Below are 23,560 nucleotides of genomic sequence, written 5' to 3' on the forward strand. Positions count from 1 at the left end.
CCGTGCAAAAAAAACTGTGTTTTCATTCATCAACTACTTGTGTCTTCGCACCTTTACTCGTTTGTTTCCGTCAAGTACTCATCTATTTTTATCATATTTACCGCCCACAGGTACATTTTTTGCACATTTGGTGACTCGCCGGAGGTCACACTTTTGTTTTTGGAATGGATATATGACAAGGAGACAGAAGACACAAAAAAATGAATGAAGTGCCAGTGATAGTGAAATGGAGATGATACGTAAAAATGTATGCCAACATAAAATGTATGCCAACTCCGACATACTTAATTGGCAATGATGATGATGTCTCATAATTGATACATTCCGATTGAGGACCGGGACGTCACAATGCCAGTCTTCTATGTTTTTTCTAGGATACGCCCTGACTTGAATGTAGTAGAAGCTCTCAGACAATTATGTTTGCGTATCTTGTTGACAGTTGATCATTTCGGAATATTCAAGCCCTTTGATCAGCAGCCGATCAGTAAACAAAACAAAACACAGCAAAATGATAGAGCTGGGTCATCGAAAATCGCTTATCACTATGTAATACTACTATTGGTTTGTTAAATTGACATTGATCGTTGGTGAGATGTGTTGTGATAAGAAAAGAAAAACAACACTTGTAAAATGGGGATGTTGGTTGATGTCTCTGAGATTCTTGCAAAAAATGTTTATGTTTATGTTGTAACTGTATTGTTGGAATATATTACAAATCTGGAAGATTTCAAAAAAGAATATTCGGAAAAATTGTTTTTAAAATTAAAGGTGGAGTAGCAAAGTTTTGGGACTTTTTCCATTAGACTAAAAATGGGCTACAAAGACTGAAAATTCAATTCTCGTGGGGCATTTTAAATCTAATGAAGCATAATGACTGAAAAAGTACATCACGGTACAATGTACAATGAACATACTTTTTATCAAATGTTCTAAAATCAGTCCGATACTGTAATTTTCATTGTCTTTCTAACAATGAAAATCTGCAACATTCATAAACATGTTATTCTTTTTCTTTTTTAAAAATTTGATAGGTGCAATCATTGATTTGATGAACTCGTTGTAAATATCATAAAAACTGGATATAAAATATGATAAGAAAATGATTTTTATTTGAGAAACTCTTCTTATGTCTTCTTCTTATGCTAGAATATAGTGTTGTTGATATGTAAACTTTTGATTGAATCTTTAATATTATCATCTCATAAACAGGGCTATAAAAGTTCAAAAATATTCGTGATTCCCATAAAATAAATGTTATCAAAATGGGAGTTCGATGTGCACACTCGTGACTTTCAAGAACACAATATTTGATTCAGATCAACTAGAAGTAGAACATTAGTGAAGAACTCGAACTAAATGAGAAACCTAAACTTTTATCTTAACTAGACAAATAAACTGATAGTGATCATGAAAATATTCCCCGAAATTCAAAAATTCTTCCTGTGACACACTCTTCACTTTTTCCCACACTAAACATGTATTTCAAAGACATTCCTGTTCGCGTTCCCGCCATTGTTTTTTGTAAATCCATGACTTGACAAAAAACAGTGCCTTGAGCAAACTTCCGCTGACGTCCGAAATGTGCCAAGTGTTCTTTGTGCTTTACGTTTCATATTTTCTTTGACGAACGTAGAATTTTACTAGAAAATTGGTTCAAAAAGCAAATAAATTTTAATATTAAGGATGAGGATATTTCAGTTCATTTGGCACATTATTTTGTATTTGATCACAAAATTGCTCAAAATAAACCTCGCCCAAAATTTGGTTTGCAATATTGGTTTGAAATATATTTTTGTAAACAGGAAATATATTTTTCTTCAGCGATAGAGACATGGGAAAGAAAATGTACGCTGATGATCTATTAACCAACATCGTATAAAAAGCAAAACTAGTTGTCCGTTTCATTGAAACCAATTCTTTCTTCCCTTGCTTTTTTTTGTCCACAATTGGATTGAGAGACGACAAACCAAATGTATACTGTGTTTTTTGAAAAATATCTTATCAGTAGAGTAAAGGTTGAATGAAAATGTTGTTGATCTGAAAGTTATACATCTGAAATACCGGTTAAAAATTATTTGGATCACTGTAGAGATAATTAGAGAGCAATGTTTAGTGTTTTAACTGGTGTTGTTTATAATATTTGAAAATTCCCAATGATTATAAGTGCCGCAACATTGGCAGTGATCTTGGACTTTAAAAAATCTTTAAAAAAAAATCAAATATTTCCGGTATAGAATTAAAAAATCAATCATGTAGTCAAATAAAATTGATTGTCTTTTTTAGACTGTGACAAAATGATAACGAAACACATTTGTAATCTAGGATGACACCTTTCCATAAATGAAAGGCTATCAAGTTTAAAAATCTGAAACAGGTCTTTATAAATGCATATCATGTTTTTTAATTTGAAAAGTTTGTGGAACTAACCCCTTTTACCGGTTAGTATCTCTCGTTTGTTTTCAAAAAAATAACACAAGGTTGTCATTGAAATATCACTGATGACTGATGATAAACTAAACTTTATGTGGAAAGTCACGTAATCGGGAAACCCCTTTTGCCCCCTGCATGCCCCCTATCACAGTTTTCTTTGAAATCAAGTTATCACCGGAATCCTCTCAATTGTTATCAATGATTTCTTATCAAATTGGCTCTTGAGGAAACCCCCTTTTGCAGCGTAATTTTTTCAACGAAATTTCTCAATTCCGTAAAGATCAAATGAACACTGAACCGAACCCAACGACACAGATCAAAGTTCTGGAGGCGGGTGATGTAATAGAAAACTGAAAGAAAATCATTGGGAAGCAAAAGAGATGGCATCATGAAAAATTGTCGAAAATTGTTAGAAATATGAAGAATGATGGAAAGTTCAAAACTATCTTCAAATAATACAAATCAATCAAAGAAAAAAACTTTCTTGTCGACTTGACTAGAGTATCGTAGGATCAGAAGATCAAATAAATAATTTATTTATTTAAAGGTAGATCGAAAGTAGATCAACACAAATTCTCACTCTTTCTTCACCCCATATAACACTTTTCATATGTAGTTTGTCCCCTATTCAGTTTCCCATAAGATAAATTCAATTTCATCGATTCCCCCAAACCCACTCATTTGCGTTTTGTTTGCCTCTATGTATAGACAGTTCGATTTTTCATTATTCATTAATTTTTTTGATATTTCATTATTTTTATTGTTTGTATTGTTTCGAGATTTCACCTAGACACTAGCTTTTGTAAGTTTACAACATATGTAATTATACCTAGTTCCAATTGAGCAAGACTAAAAGTGTTCCGAGTTAGTTTTCCGACCGTTGTGAAGTTCTATTTTTAACTACTCCTATCTTTTGATCAAAGATACATTTTGCAATCCAAAAAAAAGAGTTCAAATCTTCATTAGATGATGCTTCATCCTCCTCATCAATCGCTCTTTTGATCATTCGTTTACACTGAAAATTGTCAAGGTAAAGAGAAGACTTCTCTCGTTTCATAAACATTTGTGTGCACCGAGCGCAATGCGACCCCGACCACGTGACGCCAGTCTAGAAGGGAATTGAAATGATGTGATTTTTCAAGGAATTCTAACAGTTTTATGGCGTGGTTTTGTTGTAGGACATTTGCATTATGTGCGATTGTGTGTGAGTGTGTGAGTGTATGGGAATGACAATTGAATGTGAAAATGACTGTTTCATTTCTTGTTAGACGTCGTTTGCCGCATTCATTTTGATCGAGAAGTAGACATTAAGTATTGAACACTGTCACTGATAAATTTTAATAATGAGCGCGGTCGTTTGACAACGAATTTTGATCTAATTTTGAGTAAACTTCCAACACATTTTCTGAAGCTGGCGTAAGATCAGGAAACTTTAGATTTTACAGACACAATTATGTTTATTTGTAATACGTATTTCGGTCTAGATTGATCTAGCTATAAAAATAGTATGTGATGTACGGAACCGCTTGATCGATTTAAAAACTTTGGAACGATTTCTGATGGACGGATAAAGTAATCATTTTTCGATTCCAGTATCAGTCGGCCAAAGATCGTGCTATCTCTCTCTCTCTCTCCTCATATCCATTCATTACCTTATCACGCCATGTCTGTTCATCGTCAACCATCTCCCCCATTTATTATTTCTTGTCGAGGACGGAAACCCCCTTTTCTACAGTTTTGGCGACGAAACCATTCATCCCCACGTGGGGTGATAACACGTGGTCGCTCACTGGAAAGATTTGAGAAAGGACGATCCTACGGTAGAATAGGTACGTGCATACCCTACAAGGCTACGAAAAACATGTACCATGTGACATTCTGTTTGAGTTCATCGGTTTTCCGATCTTTTTTATTGTTTTTCTTTTGAAAAGAAAACAGATAGAAAAATCAAAAATGGTCAACAGGAAGGTCAAAACCTTCTAAATAAACTGATGCAACATGATTCTGAAAGAACATCAGAGAACTGTCGAATGATCAGCCGATTAATCGAATTGGACTGGAAAGAAAGGCCGGCCTGGAACGGGAAACAAAGGTCGTCATGAGATACATAGATAACGGAGATAACAATAGGCCAAAGTACAGACTCGTACTCTCGGATAATCTGAAAATGTTCTCTATTTTAAATGTCATTGTTGAAAAGGAAGGAACCGATTCACTGCATCGACCTTCCTTTCTTTGATTGAGAGACGTCTTTGTTTCCGGTCATATGATGTTCCAGCCTTTTCTACGTCACATAAAATCTGCTCGTCAAACTTTGGACCGGCAAATAAGTTGAAAGCAGAAAAACAAAGAACACCAAAATGCACGCATTTTGAACCTGACTTTCATATTTTTCTTGTCTCGTCGCTCAGAGTCGTCTAGATATTTTATCCTGAAAAGTTCAACATTTAAACGTGACGCTATCAGTTTTCCAGAATCAATTTGTTCCAAGCAAATTAGGTTTGCGGAGCCAGTTCGTCTCTAGAATTGTTTGTTCTCGCTAATTTTGATTTTTTGAACCACGATTTTCCTTTTCCACATATATGTGCACGTGTTGAGCGAAAATCGTAATGTTTGATTTTCTGCTTACTGTTTCGAACAATATTTCATTTTTCGAAAACTAAAACTTTAATATTTTCTTTCTATAATTTGACGAACCATCGGAAAAGACGTCAAAGTGACGATTGCGTCAAGAGAGAGCCCCAGCGGCGGTGCCAAAGCGTGTGAGCTCGTGACTACATGAGCCCTCCCTCCCTTTCCGCTCATCGATTAACATGCTTTTTCCCTTTGAATAAAATTTTTCCATTTAATTTTCCTCTTTGCAAATTAGCTTATAAATTACCAAAGGACTTTGTAACTTCACATTGTAAATATCTGAAAGAAACGAGTTTTTCCAGCCAAATCAAGAGACCACAGCGATCAGACGCGTCGATTTTTGTTCGATTCATAGGAACAGAATGATGAAAGTGTATTGTTGCCTAGAAGCTCTAATCGTTCTTTGCAGTCACGTGGCTGTATTCAATAGTTTGTATTTTATGTCAGTAGTTTCCAGATTGAATTGATAAGACCATCTATCTTCCCAGCCCAACTCGCGCCTCCTACGAACAAGAGAGGCGTTGCCAGAACAAAAAATAACTCCCACTTTGAATCACCTATATAAACCGCCCATTTTCACAACCAACCAGACATACAGACTCGAGGCAAAGGTGCTCCGCCCCAATAAGATAGCCCATGTATAACTCCTCACTTGTCTTTCTATCTTTTCTCACCGGGGCGCCTCCCTCCCAACCAGACACTTCTCATCTCTTCTCTCTCCCTCTCTTTCTGCCTCATCGTAAATTTATATTCACGCACTAGAAGGTCGATATCGATCGGTAGAAAGCTTGATTCTTGCTTCATTGTCTTTTTTCTTTCCGTATGTTTTACCTCTTTTCTCTTCTTCTTCTCATTTTCTCCTTCTCCCGAACGATACCATTGTTAAGCAGATTAAAGTCAGTCTGCAAGAACAGTCAGGTACTAGAAGTACTCGATCTTCTTCTTCTTTCCGTCAACAGTATTTTTTCTCGTTCCACTTTCAATAGTTTACCGTTTCTATGTAAACATATCTATTTCACTTTTTCATTGCCTTTGACCTATGACCATTTTAATTTCAGGCTTTCGCCAACTTTTCCACCCACAGCTTTACGCTGTACCTAAACGAGAAAGATGATGTTCGAATATGAAGAAGATGAAGATCCCATGGAACAACAAAAACATGAAGAATTCAAACATCATTCAACGGATCACTCTGGTGAGTCAATAAACACTTTTGCCGTTTCTTATCGAAAGAAATATACAAAGCGTCTGGTTCCTATCAAAGAATAGGTCAAAGTATAAAATTGAATCAGGCTGGTGACCAAAATATTTAACATGTATTATTACAATAATCTGCGAAGCATCCAGTTTTTATTTCTCACTGATCTTCGTTGAAAAATTAGAAAATACGAGGAGACAAACCAGTCGGAGTCTGCCATCTGATCACACAACAACAACAACAGGCTTTTTTTGTTTTCAGGCAGTCCTCAGGAGAATCCGTTCCGTTTCTCGTATGACACTGGGAAACGAGCTGCGTCGATGTTCGTCACGCCGTCGTCTGAAGATCTTATTGCGTACGGAACCAAACATCTGCTCGACTCGCCAACCGCTGTACAGGTATCGTTTTCATTATTGTACTTTGCACTGCTTTCGTCTCTTGGGTTGAGGACCAATTGTTATTACGTTGCTGAAGAATGTACTTTGACTCAGCACGTGGGGTGTATGTACGAAGATAATAAAGACAACTACTACTAACATTTGTAGTCGGGGGACAAAGAATAACATTTTCTATGATATTCCTGCTTCTGTATAGTCAGATCAAAATGTTCGTCAAACTAAACACATGACTTCATGGAACTGTATAGCGACGAGTCACTTATGAATTTGGCCTAGATGTATCGTATGTTGTAGCCACGTGGGGGTTTTCGGACATGACAACTGTTCTCATCTTTTTCTTTCGTCATATTATTGCAAAAAGCTGTATCTTTTTCGGCGGTTCCGACTTAACACTCCCCTCAGAATCACGCCATGAGCTAAGAGTTTGATTAGGTTTCTGTCTCTTTTCCATTGATCCTAGAAAAAAATTGATGAAAATAGAAGCTGGTGATTGGGGGTTAAGAAAAGAAGAGAATAATTGATTCGCAATGCAAAGAACAACTAATCTGATCAGGTTTTTTTTGAACACTCAGTGTCAAACTTGTGACCTATTGTAACATTTTGTTTTTGAATAACAAATTGATTGCTCTTTCAGCGTTCATTGGTTCTGAATGCAACAACATCGTTGAACATTGACTGTGACTTGTCATCTGATGATGATCTTAGCCCAACAACTCAACGCAAGATTTGTTTCTGCGCCAGCCAGAATCCAGCGGAAACTCAAGAACAAGGCCTCCGTCCAGCAAAGTCGACATTGGCCATCTCGTTCCCGTGTCACCAGCACCAAATCACCGAGGACTATACCATTTCTGCCGAAATTATTGGAATCGGCGAATCGGGAAAGGTGATGGCGTGCTACCAGAAGGTTACCGGTGAAAAGTTTGCACTTAAAGTGCTGAGAGATAGTCAGAAGGCTCGACGTGAAGTTGAGTTGCACTGGCTGACCAATGCGCATGAAAATGTCGTTTCGATTCTTGACATTTATGAAAACACTTTTGACAATGTCAAATGTCTTCTGATGGTTGTTGAGTTTTTGGAAGGAGGTGATTTGCTCAGTCAATTCGAGAGTCAAGGAAGCATTCCATATACTGAGAAGAGTTAGTTTAAACAATTATATCTTCCAAAATTAATTTCAATTATTTTTTCAGAAGTTGGTGAAATTATCCGCCAAATTGGTAATGCTGTGATGTACCTTCACGACATGAATATTGCACATCGGGATATCAAACTTGAAAACATTTTGTGTAGTGGTACGGGTGACAATTGTGTCTATAAATTGGGTGATTACGGGTTTGCCAAGCGTCCAGAGAGAAATGTCCTCATGGAGTCGCCATGTTGTACTCCGTTCTACGCGTAAGTTCTAGAATGTTTTGTCTTCTAGATTCTATAAATCTTATTTTCAGACCTCCAGAAGTATTGGGTCGTGAACGATATGACAAGTCGTGTGACATGTGGTCTCTAGGAGTTGCTATGTACATATTGTAAGTTATCAGTTTCACTTTGCATTGTTCTTGATTTGAAAATAGTAAAAAAATCGATTTTAAAATTGATATTCTTATCTATTTTTTCTATCAGTTAAAATCGAAACTTTTGTTTGCTCAAACTATTTCTCTTCGTATTTTTATAAACAAGAAATTAGTACAACAATTTGAAATTGAAAAGAAAAACAGGGATTCCGAAGCACTCTGAACCCTATTACAGATTATGCGGATATCCGCCCTTCTACTCGATGAAAGGTGTCGCTTTGTCTCCGGGCATGCGATCACGAATTGCCAATGCATATTATGCGTTCCCACACGAGGAATGGGATTGTGTGTCAAAAGATAGTAAGCGCCTAGAAACTACCGAATTTCACGATTTCAGCACACTAAGAATCTGGTCGTGACTAACCGAATTCATTACGCTTCCGATGACTAACTGATAATTGTTTTCAGCTAAGGATGACATTCGTTGTTTGTTGCGTACAAATCCAAGTGATCGTCTCACTATTCATGAGCTGATGGCAACACCATTGGTAACTGGAGAACCGATTGTACCTGGAAAACACATCACAACAGCTATTGCCATTCCTGGAGCTGATGAGTCCGAGTGTGGAGGAGGAGTTTTCGATGACGGATTTATTGTTGAAGAGGAAGAAACTCCTGATACGGTACAAATTAAAAAAGCTCAATTTCAATTCAAGTTTTTTCTTCTTTCAGGTTGCCGAAATTCTTCCAGTCCCAAAAAGTGTCCGTTTCCTTCGAGACGGTGTCAAGGCTCCACGACTCCACAGTATCCAAGAGGAAGTTGGTCGTGCCATGGAAATTATGCGTATGGGTACTGATCAAGTCTACATCAAGAATCCAACTGCCTCATGCAACAACTTGTTCGAGAGACGTCGCGCTGTTCATTTGAGCATTCCACGTGTTTACTGCTAATCCATAACCTACCTCAAAATATCTCATTTATATCAATTCCTGCCATGCTATATATTTGACTGACCAATCGGTTATATACTTTTCGATTATTTCTTTACATAATTTTCTTGTAAATAATTTGTTTTCATATTATATGCACGTCGTAAATGAATCCCCTATCACTATTTCCACAAACCTATTACACCATTCGCGCACCTGCCAGTACCAGCCACCCGACTCTGAGAGAATATGAGCATCGTTGCTCTCCGCAGGTGTTTGTTCGTCAGTCTGCTGTCACCAAATGACCCTAGTTGGGGAAAAGGGGGTCCGACAAATATTATGAACCTGTTGAGTTTATGCATGCACATCAATTAGAGGACAGATGTGCGTGTGCCCACCAGATTATGACAGTTTTATGATGGACGTTCCTGGAGCCGTCTTGAGACGCTTTGAGCCGACTCAATTGAGAATTTTAGTGGATTCAGGTGTTTTTATATGAAAATGGTTTTGAAAAGAAACGTTTATGAATTTTTGCTCATATCAATCGCAAACAAATATGATACTGGAATTGGCAACGTTCTCTTCCAACATTTAGTAGGTTCACTGTGTTCATCTGTATTATACAAAATGACAAAGAAACGTTCAGCATTTTTTACTGTTAGTTGGCAACATTGACATCGGCCAATTTATCAATTTCACTCCTAACTCAGTATAACTTCCGCTCGGAAGTTTAAAAGGGTTGTGAATATTCTTGGTAAGGAGTTCACTATATTTGTTCCAGTTTGAAAAAAACCAAATTAAGTCTACTATTTTTTAAACAGTTCTCTCAACTTGGTGAATGGCATAATTCTCTCATGATAATAAATTTAAGTGTTGCTCTCAAATGAATGCTCCAAATGATTAGTTTCCCGAATGAATGATAGTTTGTGAATGTGACAATAATAAACAAGTTGTTTTGCCCTTTCGCCACCACATCTCTTATCTCATCTTACAGCTGCATGACGACGATGATTTGTTGCATCGTTGACGTGCTCCGTGCCGCTTCATTCATTCCATTCAACTAATCAGTTAAGTTGTGAAATAGCGTGTACAATACGAGACACAGATGTCCTCAAGTGCTCCGCTCGCGCGGTGTATGGCGGGTTTGTTGTTTACTGGGTTGACCACCCTGGTCGGAGTCTCTAGTTGCCAGCCAGCTCTCGGTCATTCGGGGTCACTGATGTTTACGTGCCGTGCCAGTGTCCCAATAGACACGCTAGGCGGCCGTCCGCGCGGACTCACTAACCCAAGACGTTCCACCCCATATTTTCATTTCTGTGCCACACATACTCAAAGTCACTCAGATTTTTAACTGGGCTCACAAAGGCGGTCTTTTTTCATGTTTTTGTGTTCTCAGTTGAATTCTACTCACAAAATGTGTCCCCTTGCCGCCGGCTTTTTGTGTCAATTTTTGAGCTTACTTTTGTTGTTCCATGTTGTGAAATACATATGTAATGTTTTGAAACACACAGAAATTAAACTCAAAATTAGAAATTTTCTAGTAGTTCTAGATCAAAAAAAATTTTATCACATGATTTAATGATAACTGTTTTATCCCAACTGTTTCTTACTAACCTTCGGAGATTTTATAATCCTAATTTTCTTTCTTACTCTGAGTGATTAAAATTTAAAATATTTCGACTTTAAATAACAGTTTAGACTTTTAAGAAACTTCTAAGGCAGTATTTGGAATTAAATCGGAAACAGGGAGAAGCTTGACATACTCCGACCTTTCAACTCAATGCTTTCTAATTATTTCATTATTTTTGATGTGCACGACAATCACTTGTGGATGCACCCACCATCTGCTCTTTTTCCCATTCATCCCTGCGAATGTTTATTCCCATAGTGAGTCATCATGACAACAATAACAACGGGCTCTTCCACTTAAAAGAAACATCTTTTCTCGGATTCTCCAAGAATCTACTACTCCATCTATTTTTTTTTTAAATTTAAACCGCTTTCGTTTTTATTTTGCAACGAGATGCCAATGCGTTCTGATCTACAATTGATTGAATCATCACAGCCGGATCTGTGAAGCCTCACCCAAACATATCTCGATGAAGAAGAAAAGGAAAGGCAAATTACGCATTAGAAAGAAAGAGACAGGGTATTCCCGTTCTGAGTGCCTTTCGAATCCCGAACCTGCATCATCGTCGTCAGTTTCAAGCCTATTGTCCAATCCGACTTTCACTCTTGCGGTGGTCACCACACTGTCCGAAAACTCTCGTTTTCTCCAGTTGCCTCCGAAGTCGTCGACGACGTTTGCTTTCGCTTTGTCTTCCCTTTTTGAATTTCGCTTTCAATCCTCCCAATCGAGATCCGCTTCATCATCTTCACTTTTCACCTGGCTTTTCCTTTATGTCAGCTTTACCTGAATGTTGTTTGTATTTGCATAGTTTAATTGGTATTTAATTTTTTGAATTCGAAATCAATTTTCATGAACTTCCTGAATTGGCTGAAGTATCATTGAAGAGATAAAAACCGTTTATCCTTTTGCTGACCCGTGTCCCCCTTTTCATTCGTTTTTCTCTTTTCCTTTTCATATCCGTTCAAAAGTCACACATTGGGCGATGTTTTTACAAGAAATAATTATCTATGTACGTTTTTTACGAATAATAATATTCAAAAATTGTGCAAAAGTACTATTATTTATAATTCCAATATTTATTTTTTTGTATGAACCTTACCGTATATTAGTTTGTTTGCTAATATCCAAATTTACAAAAGGCTGTTTTTCGGCCAATCTTAAATTTTGATAGTTTGATGGAAAACACTTATTTTTACTAAAATAATCGAAAACGTAACCTGGAAAACGCTACACCGTCTTTAACTTAAGAAAAAAAAATATAACTAACTCATTTTATTTGATTAAAGTTGTTGATTCAATAATTTTGAAACAGTTTTCATTAATTCACTTTTCAAAGTGGGCAGACTCAAAGAATACCTCTTTTTCATGTGAAAAGCTAAAACTTCACTTGTTCCAATTTAAAAGTTCTAAGAAAATAACAGTTCTTCTTGACAATCCTAGATTCAAGTAAAGATACCTTTATCTAAAATTGAATTTCAATTTTCTCTCCTCTTTTTCCAATTTCATTCACTTTCCTTCCCATAGCCTGCATACTTTCACCGACTCGTTCCCGAACGATATGATCGTGCTAGCCACTCTCTCTTTCTCGTATCGAACTGCGATCTTTCAGTTCCCAACAAGAATACCATCATTTCAACACCTCACTTTCGCAATCAACTACCAAAAGTGCACTCTCACTCTGTTACTCTACCTAACCGTATTATCCGCTCTCCATGTAAAACTACTGAAGTAGACACAGCAAGGGACAGGCACACACTCACTGGTCATCAAAATCATCAAATGATGCAGTGAATTTGGCTGTTCTGGTTTGCAGACAAAAAAGTTTTGGAAGCGGTGCGGGAGGATAGTGGACACTGTTTGTGATTCACTTCTCGTCATTCTCCGAGCCTTACAAACAAACAAAAATAGCTCTCTCTTTTCGCTGACGATTGTCCCCCAACACGGGCGGCGGTTATTTTGGCTCTCGCCACTCTTTTTCAAGGTGCACAATCAAAAACAAACAAGTCCAGCCCGATTTCGCGAATTTGTTCATCTAGTTCAACGCATTTTTTTCATTTTGAATACATTTGCTTGTATCGTTTCCGAGTTTCTTGAACAATTACTTTCAGAATTGAGTATCATTTTTTGTGTTCAGCAGTGAAAAATAACCAAAATTTCTCTATCAGGCTTGCACTCACATTGGTCATATTTTACAGTCCTGACCTAGAGTGCGTTTATGAATTTTTCAAGACTTTTGTTTATCTAAACCTACCAATTTTTTCTTCGTTATCTTTTTCAACTTTATCTTTTAGCCGTATCTCATTATTCACTTTCCACCCAGTAGCTTCATCCTCTTGTCTTCCAATTCTCCGCAAAGTTCACCTACCCTTTTGTACTAGTGACCTGATGCGACGAATTCAACCATTGACCTCCTCCTCCTTCTCACACTTAGACACACATACATCCGTAACCCGAAGCAGCGAAAGTTAAGCATGAAAGCGAAAGGAAAGTGAAAACAATTAGGAAAAGTCGGCATCATCATGGATCGGAGGAGGCGACGCGTTGAAGTCGTTGCGAACGATGAAAAATGATTAGGAGACGGGTCGAAGAAAAAGAGAAGGGACTGCAATGAAGAGAGAAGGGGGCGAAAGTCGGAGGGGATATCCTGTTCTTCGACTGGTTTATTGTAGAGACTGAGAGTGAGAGGATCTACCAAGCATTGTCCGAAACATTGACCATGGCTAACTGGTTTGCAAGGCGCAAATAGGTCAACTGAGGAGAGGCACAACACCGCTTAATTGTTGCTAACTGCACTCTACACCTACCATATGAACACACCTGTACCAGATATACTTTGTTTTCTCACCTTTTTTTAAGTTAGTGATTTTCTGGTTGTCTAGATACTCAGGGATTAGCATTGCGTAAGATCATCTTCACTGAAACCAAAAACTGAATAATTTTTGTATACACATTGGTCAATTAAAATGGCTTACAATTAATTAATAATATCTGGAAACAGTGAACACATTGAACTTCTGATTGTGCTGAATCTCCAAAGATCGTGTCAATTTCAACTCAAAAAGACGTATTTGTCCTTACATCAAATAGGTTGACAGCTTCTTTTAACTCTACTAACTTTCCATTTCAATACACCATGTGTACTAACATTTTGAAGTCAAAATATAAATGTTGTGTCTTAATTCATTTTGAAAGATTTTGGTATTCATATTTCTTTCACCGATGTTCTTTTCTTTCAAATTTCGTACTTCTATATTCTTGATTTTCTTCTTTTGTTTGACTTTTAATCATCTTATTTTTATTTTTCAGATGGACGTCGACTCGGCATCATTGTCACCGTCCTCCAGACTTTCGGTGGTTTGTTCGGCATCCGCCGAGTTCTCATCGAGCTCGTCGGATTCGTCGAACTTTTCAGAAGGATCTCCCCCGGAATCTAGAAGGTTTGAATTTTTAACAGTTTGATGAAACTTTTGAAAGTTTAAATACTTTTCGACATTGATAACTATTTTTCCAGAAATTCCGTAAACGAAAGTGTAATAAAAGATGAACATTACTGGGAAAGGCGACGGAGAAATAACGATGCATCAAGAAGAAGTCGAGAAAAGCGAAGGCAAAACGATCTAGCAATGGAAGAAAAAATAATGTTACTTTCCGCCGAAAACGAACGGTTAAAATCTCAGTTAGGAACGACACCAATTCCACAACCATCAGTAACAGAGCCTCCAACATCTCTGATTATTCCCCAAGTTGCAAAGAATCTTTTCCCAGCGGGTCCAATAGCATCTTTGCAAGCGAGTTCAATGCTTACTGTTCCATTGCTCCAGGCAGCTTCGCATATTCCATCAATGTTGCAGCTTTGTCAACTACAGCCAACAACTATTCAGTCACCGGTAAGTTATTTTATTGAACTTGGAAATATCGAAATTGTGATGATTTAAATAAAATAAATTAACTCGTGGAAAAATATTTACTATTACAAAAACGTCTGAACCGCATATAAAGTTCCATTGTCATTTTTTGGCAACACAACTCAGATTGTCAACAATTTAATGAATACATTGACAGCTGAATGCGTGACCTAGAAAGACAGATGTCCCATAACGTTTTTCCATGTTTGTAGGTCTATGCGAGCACTCAACAACCTGCATCAACGTCAGCATCATCTTTATTCTCTTCATCGTCTTCATCTGCATTTCATCCTTTTCGACCATCAGAAAGTGCTCAGCAGAGTTTTCCATCGAGTAGCGTAATTGTGAAAATTGAACGAAGAAGTCCAGATTCATCAACTGACGTGAATATGCCTCAACCTCAGTTACAGCCTGGATCTAGCGTTATTCAACAAAGTAAGTCGTTGTTTTTGAAAGTAAAGAGCATATTTTCATTTCACTAGTATTAATTGAAACTATAATCTAAAATTTATTTCAGTCGGTCAGCCTGCTCCATCAGGTACGCCTCAACCAGTAATCCAAGCTGTTCAACAAGGACCATCCCTGCTATCTGCTCTTCTTTCACAGCGAAGACCTTCTCCTACAGTACCACAAAGCCGAACGGAACATATTTCGGGGCTAAATTCCCCTCCAAGACATACTGGAAACAAATCAGACTGTGAAAGTGTATCGTCTTCAGCATCTTTCTCTCCATCGCATTCTTCGGAAGATCACTCAAATTATTCGAACAAATCGGTAAGTTTTTTTAAAGGAATTGAAAGAAGACATTTTTAAATACATGTCAAATATTTCAAAAAAAAACTTTCAGCCCCAATATGTGGACAGACGTCGAAGGAACAATGAAGCCGCAAAAAGATGTAGAGCAAATAGACGAGCAGTATTCGAATACAGGTCACGACGAGTTCAGGTAAGTTGAAACTAATTTTAATAGAAAACATAAAATTTTAAAACTTAGATATAAATTTATTGAATCAATTATTACTTAACATTTTCAGCTCTTGGAAGGTGAAAATGAAGATCTTCGTACCCAAATCGAAACGCTAAAAGCAGAAATAGCCCACTTCAAATCAGTTTTGGCTCAAAGAGCATCAGTTGTTACTGCCCTTCACCCTTGATCCCATTCCATTTTCTTATTTTTGACTAATACGGATAGAAAGCCAATTTTCTTCGTCTTCTCGCTAGATGCCCCCCAATCAAAGTCTTTCGCTCTCAAAAAACCCTTCCTCTCTTTCTGCAATACTTCCAATCATTCATGTGCAATACTTTTTAACTTTAAATGTTTCATTAATTGTTTCTAATAAAACCAATGTGTTATTATTTTTGATTTGCTTCCTGTACAAAAAAAGGTGAAACAACAAAAAAAAGTAAAGTCTGCAAACGATTTTTAAAATCCACCCGTCGCTTGCCAGAAAACGGAAACTTTTCAGAATGATATAACTGAATCAGAAAATTGTTTTATTAATGTTTCATATATACAAATTATTATGAGAAAGTGAATTTAAAGTTGAGCATTGATAATTATTTGATTACTTTTCCATTAAACAGAACTTGTTTGCCCTTTTCGTTGATACTCCATGTAAATGTCATGTATACTTCTGAAAGGACATGAAATATAAAATATTTCCTAATTTTATGCAAATCTTGACCCACTTTTCCGTTTCGATGACGGCAACAGACGGTGGCGGAATGTCATAAATTGGCGCCTTTTTTGAATTACGATAAAAATAGAAGGCATTCAGGCCTAGATCCAGAAGTCCAAATACTAGAACCAAAAAGCAAAATACTGAAGCAACTTGGAATGTTCCAGTGGAAACTGATTGATAACATCCGTATTGAGTTATTGCTCGGGAGTCACAACCATCATTGGCAATTAAAAACAGAATTGCAGAGACGAGAATGGAAAGAGCAAAAACAAAAGTGAATAGACATCTCTGGAATTTTTTGACAGTACAAATCTACGCGTTATCAACATTAAAAATAAAACGAATTAAGAAGTTTGGGTTTTTTTTCAAACTTAAAATCTTTTAAAAATTACCTTAACTATGGTTGTAGTTTCAACATCCCATATAAATAATATAGACACCGCTGAAGCTGAAAACAGTAGTGCAATGATTACGAATAGCTGAAACAAAACATTAAGTTCTGACCTTGAAGATTATTATAGCTTACCAGTCCAAATACGGCTGATACTCGGTTAGTCCAATACTGGCTGAGTCCAATTATGAATATTACAATAATACAAAAAATCTGAAATTATAACTGTTTTATTTCTCAAGTTTTTGGATTGGATAGAAAACATTTTAGTTTGGAAACATTAATATATCTCAAACTGTCAAAAGAAAGAAGAAATAAATAAGTGTTCTGAAAATATTTTTAATTATTACTTCCATGTTCGGAAAGGTGCCCAAAAATTTCTAAGATCTTTTCAAGTTATAGCCTCACGGCAATTCTTGCAGATTTGCTTACATTATTTTACAGGTTTTGAATACAAAGAACTATTTAAAAAATGAACTTACTGCTGCTAAAAATCTCAGCACCAAATAAAAATAAAAGCTATGCTGAACATTTTCTTTCTTTTTGGTTTTCTTCTTCTTGCTGTTGTCCATCTCAAAATTCACATCATGCAAAAGTGATAACTGCAAAAATGGAATCAAAACTTTTTTATTTGCGATCCGATCGTGACGTGAATAAGAGTATACTATCTATCAAAAGACGGTCCGTATGAGGGGATGGTCAATGTGTGGACAATTACACAAATGTTTGCATCTTCAGGCTCGTACAAACATGTGTCAACTAGAAAATGGAGGAAAAAGTAGATGTGTTTACTATTACTAGGATTGTCCTGTTTTTCAACGAATTTTTGAATTGGTTTTGATTTTTCAAAAAATAAGGATGCAATTATTCAAAATACAAGTTTGGTGAAAACTTACACGACCCATATCTCAGTTGTTTTTAGCTTTATCAAAAAAGTTTTACAATTCAAATATATGAAAATTCTTTTCCTGTATTTTGTCAGTTGATAGTTTTTATAAAACCGAAGGGAGCCGAGATATACGCTGTCAAAGTAGAACGGAGGGGGTTAAAGACTAACAGAGAAAACACGGTAGGTAGGACTTTCAAAGATTTCATACTTGTAAATACGTTTAGGATATGATCATTGTGCCACTAATTTTATAATCTGGCACAACACCAACAAAAGTACAACTTGAGAAGCATGAAATAACTTGAGAAACAGATATTGCAACGCTCGACGTAACACTAAAAGCGGATTCTATCCATTTACGTAACATATAAAGGTATAATCTGGGAGAGCACGGAAATGGTGGTTTCTCCTCCTTCTCCTCTCTCTCTCCTTTTTACTAGATGCCGAAATAGAAAGAAAAAGGAAAACAGGAGAAGTGAGGTTGTTGTGGTAACATACAGAGAACCTGAAGGAGAGCTCACTTGAGCACAATGGATTGTAGGAGGCGTGCTGCGGGAAAACGAATAGTTAAACATTTCCCATCCACGTTCCTGCGGAATTTCAAAGTTTCAAGTGGAACGACAGAGGTCAGTGCTACTTGATCGTGGGATTATCCTCAGCGGATGTTGTGACTTTGAATTGGAATGATATCCGGATGTGTTCTCCGTATTGATTGCCTTTTGCTATCAACTAAAAAAACAAGAAAAAAAAAGCGAACAAATTAATTCAAATCACAAAAAAGATGTACCCATAAAACACCAAGAGAAAGGAGGAAATATTAAATACCAGTTGAGAAAACCCAACTGAATAAATAAATGAAGAATCAATACCGATATCAGTAAATGTGAAAACAATCATGTAGTCTTAAAGAATAAAACCCGTGAAGAATAGATGGAACAAGAACAATTAAGAAAAATACAGAAGAAATTCTAACAGAAATAGTTCTGCTTTGAAATAATAATTGGGAAAATACTCTAGCTTAAATTTACAACTAATCTAACGGAATAGAATCTACTAGTGTTCCATCTTTTTCACATGTTTGCCGCCAATACGCATCCCAATTCGGAATTAAAACCTTCTGCCGTGGCTCCGTCCAAGCCATTCGACAAACTTGACAGAAGCCCCACGGTCTCTCAAGAACATCGTGGTGAGACCCATCAAGAAATACAACTTTGTAGTCGTGCCTCCATTCGAAGTATTCCCTGCAAATTATAGGATCAGTGTGGGCATGTGTGGATGTTATAAGAAAGTTTCAGCGGTGCGGAAGCGGAAATTGAACGGAAACTCACATGTAGGCGGTCTTATTATTCATTAAATAATTGAGATAGTCTCCCATTTCTTTCACACTTTTAAAATCGTCAATAGCAATGAAGCTGTTTGGTGGTACAAAAGGCTCGACAAGCTTTCTCTGAAAAAAATTATTAAACTAAAAGAAGTTTCGAAAACTTTAAAAAACCTTTAACACCAATGGAATAATAGTATTTTGATATCCCGATTTCCAAAGTTTTTCAGTCACATAATCTTCGCAAATTGAATTTTCAAATGTGACATAGAAATGATAACTGAAAATGCTAGGGTAATATTGTTTCAACATCAGCTTCAGAAAAACTCACTCGGTATCCAGCATCGTGTCACATTTGCTGTCTCCACGTGCACATTTCATTGGACCACAACCACCGTAAATGTCAATTTGCAAATGTTTCTAAAAATTGAACATTTTGAAATGAAAGTTAAACTTTCAAACCTTACCTGTAGTTTTTTAACAAAATCTTCTCTCTTGCTGTTTGTCTGACAATGGCTCACAAACCAAGCAGCTCCTTTTGCTTTTCCATTGACTAAATTGGCATCCACAACCTAAAACAAATTGAAATTTATTCCATGGCCTTGCATGACCTTCTTATCATTTTCTTCTTAAAATAATATACTTTGAAAAACTTACTTGTCCAGTTTTTCGGGACTTGGCGCCCAATTTAACAGTGTATCCATAAGGAGAACCAGCAGGTGTATCGTGCCGAAATCCCAGTGTCATGTTGATATAATCAGGCCTTGGAATTTGAATTCCAGAATTAGCTGGTGACTCCTGAAACAGCGCACTATAAATAATATGTTTGATGCAAGCAAGTAATCACCTGGCTGAAATACACTACATATTGATTAGGCTTCGGGACAAAATCATTGTCCATATGAGCAATAAGAACAGCATCTGCATCTGGAGCCCTTGCACGGACTTGCGTGAATTCACAATTCCAATCAGGGCATCCTTGAAGATTATCTTGAGAATGACCGGCGTTCCATGACAGGATTAATCGCTTTTGTCCTGGAAAAATAAATATTCAAAAATTAATGAATGAGCAACGCAAGTATTATTTAAAAAATAAAACCTACCAGGTATTACAGTTGCGGTCATTCGTTCTTCTAATTTAATATCACTTGATGTGAGCACTTCTTCCACATCAAATGGTTCCTTTCCAACTGGATTAAAATTAAAAGTCTTCTTTTTGGGTACATTTTCTTCAAATGACGGTCGTTGTTGTGGCTTCAATTCTTCTTTTTGAAGAATTGGAACATCTAATTCATGATCATTGCTAAGCTCTATTTCGCCTTCTTTCCAATCCTTTTGTTCCTGAAATCAACAATATGATTCGATTAAAATATTAAACTAAAACTTACAGATTTTGAAATTGGAGCATAAATAACAAGAAGATATGTGATACAACAAGCAAACATTAAATATTTCCATCTGTAAATTGTATAGCATTAGATTAAAAAGTAAGATCAAAAAATTCTCTACGGTGTTTCTACCAAAATAATATCTATCCTACAGATTTTCATATAAATTTTGATGTTTTCCAGCTTATGACTATTCTGCTTAAAATTAATTTTCAAATGAATGAGTTATACAGAAAATATGTTCGTAATGCCCTGTGTAAGATATCATTAGAGTCGAGTTATAACATTTTTCATCTAAATACTTTCTTGTCTTAAAATCTGCTCACCTTGCAAAGAAAAGTTTGATGCTTCTTGCAGTCATCCGGAGTAATTAGACCTGCAAAAAAACAAAATAAAATAGAAACAAAAAGCGAAGGAATCTGTCGTCCACGCCGAGCCAACGACAACTGGTTGCATAGTAACCGAAAACACGAGGAGTGTTTTGTTTTTTCATGTTGTCAGTAAAAGGTGGAAAGGCATTTGAGAGACTTTTTTAGGAAAGTGTAAAGAATGAAAACAAGTTTCAGACTGGTAGAAATTGTGGTTCTAGGTGCTAAAAATGCGGAGAAAAATGAGAACTGTTAATAAATGGCAAAGAGGTATATTAATCAAAAAAGTTGAATTGTGAAGCTAACTTTTTTGGACAAAATGTCCAATAAAAATTCTAAAATTTGAGAAACCCTACAATTTTAATTGCAATTCTTTAAAAATGAAGTTTTATGGAAATCGGATCAAATTTGTGTTCTAGTCAAACAATAAGGTCTTCAATATTTTTTGTCTGAAATTGCATAGTAATCCCACTTTTCATTTCTCAAAACTAAAATGAAACCATAAAATAAATAAAAAGAAAGCAGACATGTGTTGGTAAAAGGAAATGAAGGCGTACTCCAATCAGAATATCCGAATTGATAGGTGTGTTGGTGGTGCTCGTCTATTTGTATGTATGCCACTCGTAAAACACAAGACATCAGACTACGTTGCTTGCTTTTCAACGATATCAATTTGGGTAAAAGGTGCCGAAAAAAGATGAGGAAGAAGGAAAATAAGAAGAAGGCGATAATGATGAAGAAGAAGAAGTTAACTTGTTCAGAAAAAAAAAACTAAATTGGCATAATGATGGGCGAGCAAGAAAAACAACAAGATAACACGGAGAAATTTTGTTTGTTTTGCATAGATGTTGATAAAATCAAAAAGCGTTTTCAAATTAGACAATATTATTTGAAACAGTTTCAACTTACCTTAAATTAAATTTTTAGCTCGAAAATTAATATGACAAAGTGAAATTAGGGGAAACGAAAAATCCGATGAAATGTTATGTTTTTAAAACGTGACGTTGTATATTATTTAACAAAAAGGTTTTGACAATTCACGTGGAGACTTTTTTTATTCTTGAGGTAGTTGGTGACAGTTTCAACAATTGTTAGTTCAGATGAATCATTGTTAGAGTAAACTTGTGGAATCCACAAAACCTTTTAATGTTTGTGTCCTGAAATAAAATATATATTCAATTTTAAGTTCGCTTTGAGAAGAAAAAAATACCAACTTTGCATGTTCTAAAAATGACTAAGGTTTCTTAAAATGAGTTTTGCATGAAATACACAATGTCAAGAGCTTTTCAATGTGCACCGGCACATTAAGAAAGTTGTTTCCTTCCATTTTATCGAAGAGTGACATCCAATTAGAATAACTAATTCGGAAGGTTTTGTGTGTGACACTTCAAGAGGTGATGCGATATAACATAAAAAAGGTTGTCGATTTGTGGTTTTGACGATTAAACACAAAACATCGTTTTCGCAGTCTTTTTTTTTTTTGAAAACATCGTCACCGCTTTTTTGAAGTCGATGTTATGAATAAAAATTGTTGATCATTGCTTCATTTATCGGAAACACTTCTATTAATGTCGACATTTATTCAAAGGTTTCTTATGCAAAAAGGCTTCTTCGTTTAAATTCACTACGAAAAATCTATAAAAATCTTGTGATATTAATGTCACGTATGATTTTCGAGCAAAAAAGATTCGTGACGAAAAAATCAAATTAACTGTATCGTAGATAATATTTTATTAAGCTTAAAGCTATAATAGGGCATTTTACGGTGTTAATATAATAATAGAAACTTTAAAAAATAAAATGCAGAAATTGGAAATAAAAATTTGTAGAAGAGGAAATATTTTCAAAAATGGAAAAAGAAATATCAGTTTACAAGGTAACCGTTTTTCAAGATAAAATCACAGAAAAAATTTTAAAAAAATGTCTGTAATAATGGGTTTATTTAAAAAAAATTTCGAGGATTCTATGATTGTAATTTACAGATTACCATCTAAAACTTTTTCTTTTTATTTTTCACTTTTCTGATTGTTATTCATCAGGTTATTTTTGTTCCGAATTTAAGTTTTAAATGCCAAATGACAGGAAAAGTTGTTTTCCAAAAGCTTTCCAATCAATTTTTTTGAAAAATGAAGGGGGTTTCTCAGATGTTAGAAGACAAAATCTATAGATGCTACGTGGCATTAATATTTTCAAAAAGAAAAATGTTATTTATATCTAAAAATTTTGACAAACCGTTTCAAACACCAGCAGCAAAAGTTTTGCATGGAGAGACGAGAAAGGGAGGAGGTGGAAGTGTACATTATGAATATATTGCAATAAAAGTTGATCAATATTTCGCTGATTTTTTTAATACATTTGAAACCAATACGAAGCATTCAAGTTTTTCGAGGGAAACTGCCTTTTTACAAAAAAATTAATTTTGAAATATCAGTTTTTTATGTCTCGAAGAAAATTTCGTTTTGATTCGGAAAAAAGTTGTGGACAAAAGAAACAAATGCACAAGTTTTCAATATGCTTATGTGAATCACTGTAAAACAGGAAAAGAAATGTTTTTTTGTTGAAAAAATTTTCCAGTTGATTTTTTGTCAATTAAAGTATAATTGGGAAAATTCTAAAGAATTAACATAATTTAAAATGTTCGTGTTTTAGATATAATTTTGAGTTTTTTTAAAAATGTTTTTCATCTGATTCTGAAAAAAGTTTATTTGATAGACAAAAAAAACTATAAAAAGCTGACCGTCTTCCATTCCAAATATGAAAAATAATAAAATCGTGGGTCGAGGGAAAGAGGGAAAATATTCGATTGAGAATGCAAACAGTGTGCATGTTCACACAGCTGGCAGTACTATATGTTTCCAATTATTTTATTCTATCAAAATCATATTTTAATA

General features: G+C 35.6%; 4 protein-coding genes and 6 non-coding genes across 14 annotated transcripts; 5 read left to right on the plus strand and 5 right to left on the minus strand.

Annotated features, from left to right (window-relative positions):
- Window positions 1–6,116: 6,116 nt before the first annotated feature.
- Window positions 6,117–9,296, plus strand: mak-1 (MAP kinase-activated protein kinase mak-1; the record flags this gene model as incomplete). Of its 5 annotated transcripts, NM_063459.5 has the most annotated exons (8): window positions 6,123–6,259; window positions 6,524–6,660; window positions 7,295–7,796; window positions 7,848–8,052; window positions 8,103–8,180; window positions 8,401–8,525; window positions 8,634–8,848; window positions 8,898–9,280. In NM_063459.5, 8 exons carry the CDS (start codon window positions 6,175–6,177, stop codon window positions 9,114–9,116), a joined length of 1,566 nt encoding a protein of 521 aa, NP_495860.1. The 5 variants fall into 5 exon arrangements, with proteins under 5 accessions (NP_001359655.1, NP_001359681.1, NP_495860.1 ...); NM_001373775.3 differs by lacking the exon at window positions 8,401–8,525 and having other exon boundaries at window positions 6,117–6,259; window positions 8,898–9,296; NM_001373776.3 differs by having other exon boundaries at window positions 6,117–6,259; window positions 8,401–8,848.
- An 854-nt stretch (window positions 9,297–10,150) lies between these two features.
- On the minus strand, window positions 10,151–10,281 carry K08F8.12. The gene has a single exon (NR_051457.1). It is a non-coding gene; the product is annotated as an Unclassified non-coding RNA K08F8.12 (non-coding RNA).
- Window positions 10,282–11,327: 1,046 nt separating this feature from the next.
- On the minus strand, window positions 11,328–11,445 carry K08F8.13. The gene has a single exon (NR_051458.1). It is a non-coding gene; the product is annotated as an Unclassified non-coding RNA K08F8.13 (non-coding RNA).
- A 932-nt stretch (window positions 11,446–12,377) lies between these two features.
- Window positions 12,378–12,681, plus strand: K08F8.11. Its single transcript, NR_051459.1, has one exon. It is a non-coding gene; the product is annotated as an Unclassified non-coding RNA K08F8.11 (non-coding RNA).
- Window positions 12,682–13,061: 380 nt separating this feature from the next.
- On the minus strand, window positions 13,062–13,247 carry K08F8.10. Its single transcript, NR_051460.1, has one exon. It is a non-coding gene; the product is annotated as an Unclassified non-coding RNA K08F8.10 (non-coding RNA).
- On the plus strand, window positions 13,198–13,405 carry K08F8.8. Its single transcript, NR_051461.1, has one exon. It is a non-coding gene; the product is annotated as an Unclassified non-coding RNA K08F8.8 (non-coding RNA).
- Window positions 13,406–14,031: 626 nt separating this feature from the next.
- Window positions 14,032–15,979, plus strand: atf-2 (Transcription factor atf-2; the record flags this gene model as incomplete). The annotated part of the gene is made up of 6 exons (NM_063460.5): window positions 14,032–14,162; window positions 14,237–14,612; window positions 14,843–15,065; window positions 15,148–15,404; window positions 15,478–15,576; window positions 15,665–15,979. 6 exons carry the CDS (start codon window positions 14,032–14,034, stop codon window positions 15,782–15,784), a joined length of 1,206 nt encoding a protein of 401 aa, NP_495861.1. The 3' UTR covers window positions 15,785–15,979.
- Window positions 15,980–16,103: 124 nt separating this feature from the next.
- K08F8.7 (MARVEL domain-containing protein) lies at window positions 16,104–17,416 on the minus strand. Its single transcript, NM_001027071.2, has 5 exons — window positions 17,186–17,416; window positions 16,839–16,916; window positions 16,705–16,791; window positions 16,320–16,600; window positions 16,104–16,264 (listed from the first exon to the last, which is right to left on the minus strand). The coding sequence occupies exons 1-5, from the start codon at window positions 17,273–17,275 to the stop codon at window positions 16,207–16,209; spliced, it is 594 nt and encodes a 197-aa protein (NP_001022242.1). The 5' UTR covers window positions 17,276–17,416; the 3' UTR covers window positions 16,104–16,206.
- A 483-nt stretch (window positions 17,417–17,899) lies between these two features.
- K08F8.9 lies at window positions 17,900–18,180 on the plus strand. The gene has a single exon (NR_051462.1). It is a non-coding gene; the product is annotated as an Unclassified non-coding RNA K08F8.9 (non-coding RNA).
- A 160-nt stretch (window positions 18,181–18,340) lies between these two features.
- fut-1 (Alpha-(1,3)-fucosyltransferase fut-1) lies at window positions 18,341–20,677 on the minus strand. Its single transcript, NM_001383908.2, has 10 exons — window positions 20,628–20,677; window positions 20,302–20,371; window positions 20,017–20,254; window positions 19,761–19,948; window positions 19,571–19,711; window positions 19,381–19,485; window positions 19,245–19,333; window positions 19,088–19,193; window positions 18,921–19,039; window positions 18,341–18,833 (listed from the first exon to the last, which is right to left on the minus strand). Exons 1-10 carry the CDS (start codon window positions 20,660–20,662, stop codon window positions 18,623–18,625), a joined length of 1,302 nt encoding a protein of 433 aa, NP_001369885.1. The 5' UTR covers window positions 20,663–20,677; the 3' UTR covers window positions 18,341–18,622.
- Window positions 20,678–23,560: the final 2,883 nt, after the last annotated feature.

Source organism: Caenorhabditis elegans, chromosome II, assembly GCF_000002985.6.
Source record: "Caenorhabditis elegans chromosome II".
In the NCBI taxonomy this organism is placed as follows: Eukaryota; Metazoa; Nematoda; class Chromadorea; order Rhabditida; family Rhabditidae; genus Caenorhabditis; species Caenorhabditis elegans.